Below are 10921 nucleotides of genomic sequence, written 5' to 3'. Positions count from 1 at the left end.
ACCTGCACTGTTCAGGTTACCGACCAACGTTGGTCGGTAATGTTAAATTTTAATTATTTTAAAAAAATATATATTTTCAGTTATCGACCAAAGTTGGTCGGTTTTTATTAATTTTAATAATTAATAAAAAAACATAAATTAAACACACCGACCAACTTTGGTCGGTAAAATTACAACAACAACAAACCCAGTATGTTCCCACTAGGTGGGGTCTGGGGAGGGTAGTCTGTACGCAGACCTTACCCCTACCTAACAGGTAGAGAGGTTGTTTCCAATAAACCATCGGCTCAGGAAGGGTAATAAGAAAAAGAGGAAAGCAAGAAAAGAAGAAAGAGAGAAGAGAAAAGAAAAGGGGACAACAGAATAAGTAGTACCAAATAATAGCAATAGAGAATACAATACCTGAGGCGAACAAAATCACATACCGTAATAAAAATCTAAGAATATGAAGGGACATGCGTGCTACTAAGACTATCGGTGAGCGATTAAAAACTACCCACTAACTTCTACCTTAATCCTCGACCTGCACACCCTCCTATCAAGGGTTATGTCCTCAGTAAGCTGAATCATCACCATGTCATGTCTGATCACCTCTCCCCAGTACTTCTTAGGCCTACCTCGACCTCTTCTCAAGCTCGCCATGGCCAACCTCTCACACCTCCTAATAGGAGCATCAATGCTTCTTCTCTTGACATGTCTGAACCATATCAACCTCGACTCCCGCATCTTGTCCTCGACAGAGGCTACTCCCACTTTGTCTCGGATAACTTCATTCTTGATCTTATCTCTCCTGGTACACCCACACATCCATCGCAACATCCTCATCTCTGCTATTTTCATCTTCTGCACGTGGGAGTTCTTGACTGGCCAACACTTAGCCCCATACAGCATAGCCGGTCGAACCACCACTCTATAAAACTTACCCTTAAGTCTTGGCGGTACATTCTTGTCACATAAAACACCAGAAGCGAGCCTCCACTTCATCCAACCCGCTCTGATGCGATGTGCGACATCTTCGTCAATCTTCCCGTTACCATGCATAATGGACCCAAGATACTTAAAACTCGCTCTCTTGGGGATAACTTGACCATCAAGCTTTACCTCTACGTCTGCTACATGGGTCCTATCACTGAATTTGCACTCCAAGTATTCTGTTTTGGTTCTACTCAATTTGAAACCTTTAGACTCCAAGGTCTGTCTCCAAACCTCCAACCTCGCGTTAACTCCGCTTCGCGTCTCGTCAATCAACACTATATCATCAGCAAATAGCATGCACCAAGGCACCTCCCCTTGGATGTGTCGCGACAGTACATCCATTGCTAAGCCAAATAAAAATAGGCTAAGAGTCGACCCCTGGTGCAACCTCATCACCACAGGAAAATGCTTCGAGTCGCCACCCACAGTCCTCACCCGAGTCTTAGCATCGTCATACATATCCTTAATCACCCTAATGTACGCTACCGGAACGTCGCTAGCCTCCAAACACCTCTACAAGACCACCCTGGGGACTTTATCGTACGCTTTCTCAAGGTCAATAAACACCATATGAATGTCCTTCTTCCTCTCCCTGTACTGCTCCACTAATCTCCTCGCCAGATGAATCGCTTCCGTAGTCGAACGCCCCGGCATGACCAAACTGATTCTCGAAAATAGACACACACCTCCTCACCCTCGCCTCCACCACCCTCTCCCAAATCTTCATAGTATGACTCAACAGCTTGATACCCCTATAATTGTTACAATTTTGGATATCACCCTTGTTCTTGTAAAGCGGAACCATCGTACTCCATCTCCATTTTTCGGGCATCTTCTTCGTCTTAAAAATAACCTTAAACAGCCCAGTGAGACACTCCAAACCTGCTCGCCCCGTGCTCTTCCAGAATTCCACCGGGATTTCGTCTGGCCCCGTCGCTCTGCCCCCGCACATCTTACGCATCGCCTCTTCCACCTCCTCTACCGTAATCCGCCTACATTACCCTAAAATCCCGCTGACTCTCGGAGTGCTCCAACTCGCCCAGCACAATGCATCTATCCCCCTCCTCATTCAACAGTTTATGGAAGTATGTCTGCCTTCTTCTCCTAATAAATGTCTCATCCATCAATACCTTGCCATCCTTGTCCTTGATACACTTGACTTGGTCTAAGTCACGGGCCTTTCTCTCCCTCACCTTGGCCAACCGGTACAACTTCTTGTCCCCGTATTTGCCCCCGGGATCCTCATACAAACGAGCAAACGCTGCATTTTTAGCCTTCGTAACTGCCAACTTTGCCTCTTTCTTTGCCTTTCTGTAACACTCCCGATAAGTCCTTCTTTCCTCCTTATTTGTACTCTCCACTAGCTTCAAATAAGCAGTTTTCTTAGTTTCTCCTTTACCTTAGACCTCTCAATTCCACCACTAGTCCCCTCTATGACCCCCAGGAGAGCCCTTCGTGACCCCTAAGACCTATGTAGCAACTACCCTAATGCAATTCGCAGTCGTGAACCACATACTAGACGCGTCCCCCCTACTCATCCAGGCCCTCATAGCCAACAACTTCTTCCCTAACTCCTGAGCCTTGTCCTTGGTCAAGTTACCCCACTTGATCTTAGGTTGCCTACGCACCGCCCTCTTCCTCCTACTCCTCTTGATCTCCAGGTCCATAACTAGGAGCCTATGTAGGGTCGTGAGGTTCTCACTTGGGATGACCTTGCAATCAGTGCACAGACCTTTATCGCATTACCTGCAAAGAAGATAATCAATCTGAGTCTTGCCCATTGAATTTCGGAAAGTGACCAGGTGCTCTTCCCTCTTCGGAAAACTCGAGTTAGCTATAACCAAATCAAAAGCTCTAGCGAAATCCAACAATGAATTACCTTCCTCATTCTTATCCCCAAAATCGAACACGCCATGCACATCATTATAACCCCTAGCACTAGCCCCAATATGGCCATTGAAATCTCCGTCAATGAACAGCTTCTCTGTTTGCGGGATACTACGCACCATCTCGTCCAAAATTAAATTAATAAAATATATTTCCGGCCAAAGTTGGTCGGTAAATCATTTAAATTGTCATATGGTCGTTTAAAGCTACCGGCCAACGTTGGTCGGTAATCCATTCGATCATCAAAATACCGTCCACCCTTATATGGCCGCGTTTTGGTCGGTAATTGACCATAACCGACCAAAGTTGATCGGTTTTTCTGGTCGGTATTTAGCGAATTTCTAATAGTGGTGGGATTCCTCAATTAATGGAGTTACCCAAGTGAAACTGCTAAAAATATTTATAAAAAAAATATTATTTTTGGAATAAACAAAGATTACTATTTATTTATGAGAATAGATTTTAGAAAGGGAGAACAATGTAAAAAATCTCCTTATTAGATTTCGGCTCTTGTAAAGTACGGTTAGACAAGTATATCATTGGTCCGTCAAAAATAGTAACATATAGAAGAAGACAGAATTAGCAAATCATACTCAAAACTCAGAATAGTCATTCTTGGATCGATATTTTAAGAACATACACGTGAAACAGAAAATGAAGAAACAAAGCCCTCTCACAAGCACATTAATTTTCATAACTTTATTACATTAGTTAAAAAGAAGATAAATTCTAAGATCACTCTGCAATATTCTGCACACACTACATCACGAACCAACACAATCTGCTTAGCAACTCTTTTTGTCCTGTAATGCAACAATAGCTTATTACAATATATAATAATAGGCTAAAAAAACAAAGAAATGATAAGGAAAAACATAAGTTTCATCAAATGTCAATTACCAATAATTATTGATCTGATTTTCTCACAAGAAATTCAAGTAAACCACAACAGTTCATCCATGAAGTCGTAGTCTGAGGGGTCACTCCAACAAGTGACTGCAAACGTGACAATAAAAGGAAAAATTGTAAATTCGTTAGTATGCCGTATTATATCAGGAAATAATACTAAGCTGTAGTTTCTACGCTACAGAAAACAATACCAAATGATAAGTGGTATTAAGCTTGAAAAACCCCATTTCCCCTTAAGTTTCTTCACTTAGAGGCAAACGGAGCTCAGTTGCCGGATCAAATTGAACTTAGTATTTTCAAAATTTAACGGCAGAATAGTTTAGTAGACCCTTTTACTTGTTTCACTTTGTCATCCCGATCCCTATATTCCATAGAGTTTCATCTGGACACTTCCACTTGAACAAAATTTATATTTTAAACCCTTCCGTCACTGCATATTCCTCACTCGCTCTGAAATACATGACACATCATATAATGAATACCACGTCATCAAAAAAAAAAAAAAAAAAAGGGCAAAGAGATCCCCTTCCTGTTTTTGCTATATGCTTTCCTTCTAAGCAAATACGTCAAGTACCTTTCAAAGCCACAATTCATCTTCACACTTGAATTTGGGGGATTGTTCATTGGTTAAAAACAATAAAAGTTTATGTCTTCTTCTCCCTTTTCATCAACCAAAATTCTAAATCTTTTTCAATTTTATGTAACCAATACATAAAAAATATACAATCTTTATAGATTATTTTGAACATAAATTTGAAAAAAATAATTGAATCGAAGTGAAAATCTTGGAGAAGAAGACTTAAAATTTTGTGTCGATAGTTTGTGAGAGATGAAATCTGAAGTGGAGGTTTCTCTCCTATGTCCCTTTGATTGGTGACCACTAGTGATTCCCATCGGGTGCTTCTTGATTCAGTGAAATTTTGGAGTACGAAAATGGGTGCTTTCTACTTGGGGTTTGTTTCAGTCGACGAGAAAGAGATGAAAGATGAGAGAAGGAAGAACAGCGGAGGGGAGTTGGAGGGGATGTGTCGTCGGTGACCCTTTTCGATCTACTCCGCTGGTGGTGTAGCAGCTGCCTCAGGCAGTGAAAATTTTCTTTTCCCGTTTCTGAGTCAATGGATAGAGGAGTACAAGTAAAAGGTTGCTGGTGTGGTGTTAGATTTGGCAAGGTAAGCTTTTCCGGTGAGATTTTTGACGAGGGATTTTGGGGTGGAAACATCAACAAGAAAGAAGGGGAACGATGTGTAAATATTTCTATTTTTTTCCTTTTCTTTTTTTTCATTCTTATTTTGGTCTCCTTTTCAATCTAAATCTATGAATTCACGCTCATTATACGCGTGCATTGCACACATTTTGTCCAGCTCAGCCGTCAAGTTTCCACATATGCTCAGTCAACGGTAAGAGGAGTTTAAAATATGAATTCTGATCAAATGGAAGTGTCCAAATGAAACTCCATGAATATAGGGACCGGGATGACAAAGTGGAACAAGTAAAAGCATCTACTAGGCTATTCTGCCAAATTTAAATATATACGAAAACATACTTAACATAACAGATATTAAATTATGAATTCATTAATTTTAAGATTGCACTGAATTTAATGCTACGATATAATATATTGAACCCATCAAAGATTAAATTTTGGATCTGCCTTCAATTTCAACTAGTTAGACGCAAAGGTGGATCTAGAATTTAAACTTAATAGGCTCGACCTTTAAGGTTCTTAGCATTGAATTTTTAAAATTATGAGTTCACTAATATATATTGAAATTTTGTGAGTTTTCACAATATATTGAAATATTTGGTTGGAATGAAGCCGTTGCCAAAGAGCTAATGAACGCATTACCTGATTCTCAGTGCTTCTAGGAGTTTGCTCATGATCCCCATTATTGGTTGGCTCTGGAACTTTGACATATTTCTCTGTGTCTGCTGCTGATGACTCTCCAACATGGCCATCTGAAGTAGGCAATGAATCAGTTTCCTCAGTCCCATTTGTCTGCTTCTTGTGTAGTAAAGAGGACCATGTCTCAATCTTGCCCTCTACTTTATTAACCAAGCCCTTTGCAGATTGTGTGAAGCCTTGTGCCAATGATACCGCAGGGTTAACTACTACTGATTCAATGGTAGCCTTGGTTTCATCAGAATTCAGCTTTTCCACCACCATTTTTTCTAGACTGTCCAATTCTTTTTTCAACAAGTCTGAACTCTGTTCGCCACCGGCGGCAGTAGCATCAGCAGGAGTCTCCTCGTTCGTGGTGGTTTCCAAATTCTGGCTTTCCTCTTGGTAGGAGAGTTTCTCAGATTCATCCATGTTCTCGCAGAAATCTTTCCTTAAATATTCTTGTTTTTTTTCTCTTTGTTGGCTTATGATTTAGTTCCCAAGAAAGTTGTGAACAAAATGTCTTGATATAGGATCATGACTTAGTGTAGACGCAGATATTACTAAAATATAAAATTAGTAATAATTTTTTAGGTTTAGGTGGATGACCATAAACATGTTACTAACAGTGGTATTAGTTGTCGACAGAGTAATGAGCTAAACGTGAGTTAGTGATACACAGATTACCAAGATACAATAATAGTAGTAGGTAATAGTTGTTTAAAAAAAGGAGGATGAGAATGTCATGGAGGACCAAAATAAAAAAAGATGAATGCCAAGTCAAAAAAAGAGGTCTGCACGTCTAATTGTTTAAAGGTTAAATTAGTGCTGGTCGGAGAAACGCGGTCATGGTCGTCTTGGGGCCAGTCTGGCTATTTAGAGGCGAAAAGTACATGTTAATGATGAACAGGATCAATGAGGATTTATGTAGTCGACTTCAACTTACTCGGAGTAAGGATTGAGGCGAATAATTATTTTTGTTGTATGTAGGCCTAAATGACAACCTGGAGATGGGAGACGGCCTGGCCTGTAACAGCTAGCAGTAGGATAATCCAGCCCCGCACACTGGGGCAAATCTTTCACTTGATCTGCTCTGCATTCCAGAAGCACAAACTAATTACACCAAAGCAAAAGCAGTTGTTGCCTAATCATTGTTATCATGCACATCATGTCAACAGCGTCATTCCTATGACCAAGGATAATGCAAAATTTTAATGCTTCAAGAGCATCTTAAGGGCCAACTGGTGTAGTTCGTTAATCAGTGGATAATGGACTCGCCCCTCTACAGGCCAACTGGTGCAGTACGTAACTCGGTGGATAATAGACTCGTCCCTCTACCCTACTTCACTTAAATACCAGGCTTTATTTATGGCAAACTCAAACTCGTGATGCACGCCTGGCCCACACATTACATGCACGCTCTTATCGTTGAACCAAAGCCCTAGGAACAAGCACCAAGTGAGTAGTCTACAACTTCCTCAAGTTATATGTTGCTCAACTGATTAAGCCTCAAACTCCTGCAAGCTATTTGGACAAAGAGAAAAAGGTACCAACTGGATTCAAACACTGCTTTGTAACGTTAGTTCCTTTCCCTTTTCGAGTGTCCTTTCAAAAATATTTCAAGCAGGTCATTCAGAAATGCAGGATGAAAAATAGGCTCCAGAATGCACGTCACAAATGCCTACCAGACTGTTTATACCAGGCCAAATTCAATGTAGGGCAAATTATAGGTCACACACATTTGAGTTGAAACCAGATGTGAAGATTTGATCATAAGGGGGGAAAAAGGATCATTGCACATGAGAGTGACCTACAGATTGCAAATACCAATTCATTGACTTTTGCTTGCCAAAACAACTATCTACATACAAAGAATACAAAGCTATATAGGTCGGCAATATGTAAAATAAAATTAGCCCAGAGAAATCGAGTTCAATAGATGCAGTCAGACATGGTTTTGGAATCGGAATTAGATGCCTTCGTTCACCTTCAATTGGTAACCAATATGAAGGGGATCTTTTGAGCAATTAATAGGCAGAGGAAAATGTGTGCACAGAAAGAAGTTTCTGTCACTAAAAGAAAGAGATGGCAGAACAAAATGCAGAAAAGGTTATTTTGTCTGAGAATCTTGTAGAGAATTCGTATGAGATCCACGACTTTTGGCCTACTGCTATTGCATATGGGATGCTCCCCTTCTACATCAATGAAATATTATCTTACAAGATGTATAGAGATATGTTTTAATCACTAAGAGAAGCATAATATCCATGAATCATGATCACAAATGAAGATTGAAGCAAAGAGAAAGGGTAAATGAAGCATCCACAAAGAGAAAAAGACATCAATATCTAAATGATATTTCTAAGTCTTTAGCATACTGCTTGTGTACGGGGATTTCCCCAACATATCAAAAATGATTCCATGATGATTTGGGAACTACTAAATAGATTAGATACAGACGTTATTTCATCGGTTTCTCAATCTTATCAACCCTAATGCTGTCAATATTTCATAGCCCACATTTCACCTACATTTAGAAAAGCAAACCCAGCATCGCTAAACTTGTCAGGCAGTACAATGAGCAGCCATTTTTAATCTTATTTCTGCAGTTAATCATAATTAATCATAACTTGGCAGCATTATTCACAAAGTCCTATATTCTCTAGCACTCCCATGTTTGCTCCATACAGAACTACTATACCTCAATTTCATACTTGCTCCATGTGGAGGAAAATAATACAATAGTAAAATGTTAAAATCGGACAAAAAATCATGCTAATAATGTATACTAATCACTAGTTATTTAACATTTCATCAGGCAAGTCAAATGTTAACTTCCAACAACCGCTCGAGATTAAATGGCATCCTCTTACAAGAACCAATATAGAGTAGAATCTCCCTCTTTGCCATATGAAATGACATTCTTAACAGCATATGCTGAAGAGGGGACAATCTATCTACTACATGCCTCAACCGCTAAAGGTTGTAAAACTACTAATTAGCTACAAAAAACAGTCAAAATGGATTACAGCTCTTCATCCCTGGATATGAAATTGAAAGTCATTATAAATATCAAAAATCAAGATTGACATGATACTTGCATCAAGAAAGACAATTAGAACACAGAAAAGTATACCCCAGAATCTCTAAACATCATTGAAGACTAGAAGTGAGAGCTTTAAATAAAATAACATATCTTTGATTAACATAGAAGAGCCAGCTACTCACAGCAGGTCAGTATTTGAACTACGGATTCCTTCAAAATCAAAATTGATAACAAAATAAATACGAAAAGTAAAACAGGAGACTTGCGAAAGAGTCTGAGGGCAATGCCTGCCGAAGACTTCAGGATAGAAAGAATCAGCTGAAGCTTAGGTGATGCCCCGCTGAATACTCCAGGATAGTAGGAGTGTGGTATCAGAAAAACTCCTAATCGATTATTCTTATGCTCTAATCTTGTTTCTCTTACTCTTTGCCGACCCATCTTTCAGTTTTTTGTCAACCTCACTAGTCTTCTTATTCTTCTTTCCATCTTTCAAAGACAACTTACTCTTCTTCTGTTTCTCAGCACTTTTCAACTTCTTGGCCTTCTTCTCACCATTCAACTCACTCAGAGCATCACCATGCTTCTCAGAATTTTTCAACTTTTTCGCTTTCTTCTCAGTTTTCCTCTTCTTTGCTTTCTCAACTCCATCATCCTCGCTCTCCTGGATATCTTCATCATTGTTGTCCTCTTCTGCATCATTGCCAGCATTTTCTGTGATAATACCAACATCATCATCACTCTCTAATTCATCTACACCAGTGTCAAAGTCCATATACCTAACTTCATGAATCCTCCCTTTATTCTTCTTCCCCTTCTTATTCCCTGACCCCTCATCAGCTTTCTTTTCACTCTCCTTAACCTCAACCAAACCACCACTCACTTCTTCTTCGGCTTGTTTCTGCTTAAACCCCTCAATCTTGAGCTTGATATCAGGCAAAGCTTGATACAAAGGCAATGCAAGAGAATCAGAAAGCCTCAAGTGCAAGCTCCTCACACCGCCCCATTTCTTGGGAACCACCTGAACAACACCCTCTATTGCTTCCATCACATTCTCCACAATCTGCTCACTCTCCATTGAAACCTTACCAACCTTCATCACACAACAAGTCCCAGTCCTCAAGTAAAACAACCCGGACCCACAAGCCCTCTCCACTTGCTCCTTCCAATTTTTGTGAATCAAATCCAATGGCAAAGGCAGCTTCTTTTTCTTGAAAAATTGCTTCCCTAAAAGCTTAGGAAGCAAATGAACAATCCTCCTATCGACCAAGAAAAGGTCGTAAGAATCACAAAGCTTTCTTTTTGCTTCAAAGGGTTTGTAGTTAGTTTTAAGCTTCGAGAGCTTAATGACTTTACTGATGGGTATGTTTTGGGATTTGATGATCTTTTTGGCGGCGTCCGAAGTGAGTTTGGAATTGGGTCTGTCGTCGATGATGAGGCAGAGCTCGGAGGAGGAAGGATCGTGAATAGGATTAGGGAAAGGGATTCTGAAAGCGTTGGTACGAGGCTTTGGTGGGATTTTCTTGAGAGTGAGGTTGAGGTAGATGAAGTCGTCTTGTGGGAGCAGTTGGGCTTTCTGGATTTTGGACTGGGATTCTTTCCATTTGAGGAGGGCGCTCACTGCCTTCTCTATGGTGGCACGGCCGACCTTGGCGGCGGAGGGTGGCGGAGACTCCATTGGGGGGGTTTTGGGGAGAGGACTGGAGAGGAGACGATGCTGGGTTTAGGGTTTTTAGGTCAAGCACACTTCGTGGGGTTTCGTATAAAGACTATGTATATTATTCATTTTAAAAAAAAAAAAAAAACTTATGCACATTATAATATCGCTTCCTAAGTGGAAGTAAACTTTTTTTTTTCGTCCCCACCCTACTCAAACCCCTATTTTTTTCTTTTTTGCTCCATCATAGAAAAACTATTGAAAATGTAAATCAAACGTTAGACTACTTAATTCAAAATAATCTAAAATTGACCGAAAATGGTAGTGTAAATTCTAAAGTTAACCAAAAATAATAGCAAAATTATCCTTTTCTTATGATTCAGAAGCGCATAAATTATATTTATAAAAATTTGAAATAAGAATAAAAATTAACAGTAGCCTCAAAAGGGGCTATTTGTACACTTCAGGCTACATTGAAAACACACAGACGAAGTGCACAAATAGCCTATTTTAAGGGGACTATTAAGACATTCAGTTCTTGAAAACTATTTAGAGTTTGACTAACTAAATT

General features: G+C 39.8%; 2 protein-coding genes across 2 annotated transcripts; both read right to left on the bottom strand.

The window, feature by feature from the left end:
* Positions 1–3441: 3441 nt before the first annotated feature.
* Positions 3442–6170, bottom strand: LOC109220568. The gene is made up of 3 exons (XM_019385029.1): positions 5618–6170; positions 3763–3858; positions 3442–3665 (listed from the first exon to the last, which is right to left on the bottom strand). Exons 1-2 carry the CDS (start codon positions 6080–6082, stop codon positions 3769–3771), a joined length of 555 nt encoding a protein of 184 aa, XP_019240574.1. The 5' UTR covers positions 6083–6170; the 3' UTR covers positions 3442–3665; positions 3763–3768.
* Positions 6171–8747: 2577 nt separating this feature from the next.
* Positions 8748–10467, bottom strand: LOC109220566 (putative ribosome biogenesis protein C8F11.04). The gene has a single exon (XM_019385027.1). It carries the CDS (start codon positions 10369–10371, stop codon positions 9094–9096), a length of 1278 nt encoding a protein of 425 aa, XP_019240572.1. The 5' UTR covers positions 10372–10467; the 3' UTR covers positions 8748–9093.
* Positions 10468–10921: the final 454 nt, after the last annotated feature.

Source organism: Nicotiana attenuata, unplaced genomic scaffold (genome assembly GCF_001879085.1).
Source record: "Nicotiana attenuata strain UT unplaced genomic scaffold, NIATTr2, whole genome shotgun sequence".
Classification (NCBI taxonomy): Eukaryota; Viridiplantae; Streptophyta; class Magnoliopsida; order Solanales; family Solanaceae; genus Nicotiana; species Nicotiana attenuata.
The sequence above is the reverse complement of the archived record's forward strand: the minus strand, read 5'-3'. Positions and strand labels throughout refer to the sequence as shown.

What these genes read in the sequence shown, in the direction of transcription:
- LOC109220566 (XM_019385027.1), bottom strand. Translation starts at nt 10,371, where the DNA reads ATGGAGTCTCCGCCACCCTCCGCCGCCAAGGTCGGCCGTGCCACCATA.
- LOC109220568 (XM_019385029.1), bottom strand. Translation starts at nt 6,082, where the DNA reads ATGGATGAATCTGAGAAACTCTCCTACCAAGAGGAAAGCCAGAATTTG. An exon ending in CTAGAAGCACTGAGAATCAG is followed by an intron (nt 3,859 to 5,617) that starts GTAATGCGTTCA and finishes TCACGTTTGCAG; the next exon opens with TCACTTGTTGGAGTGACCCC.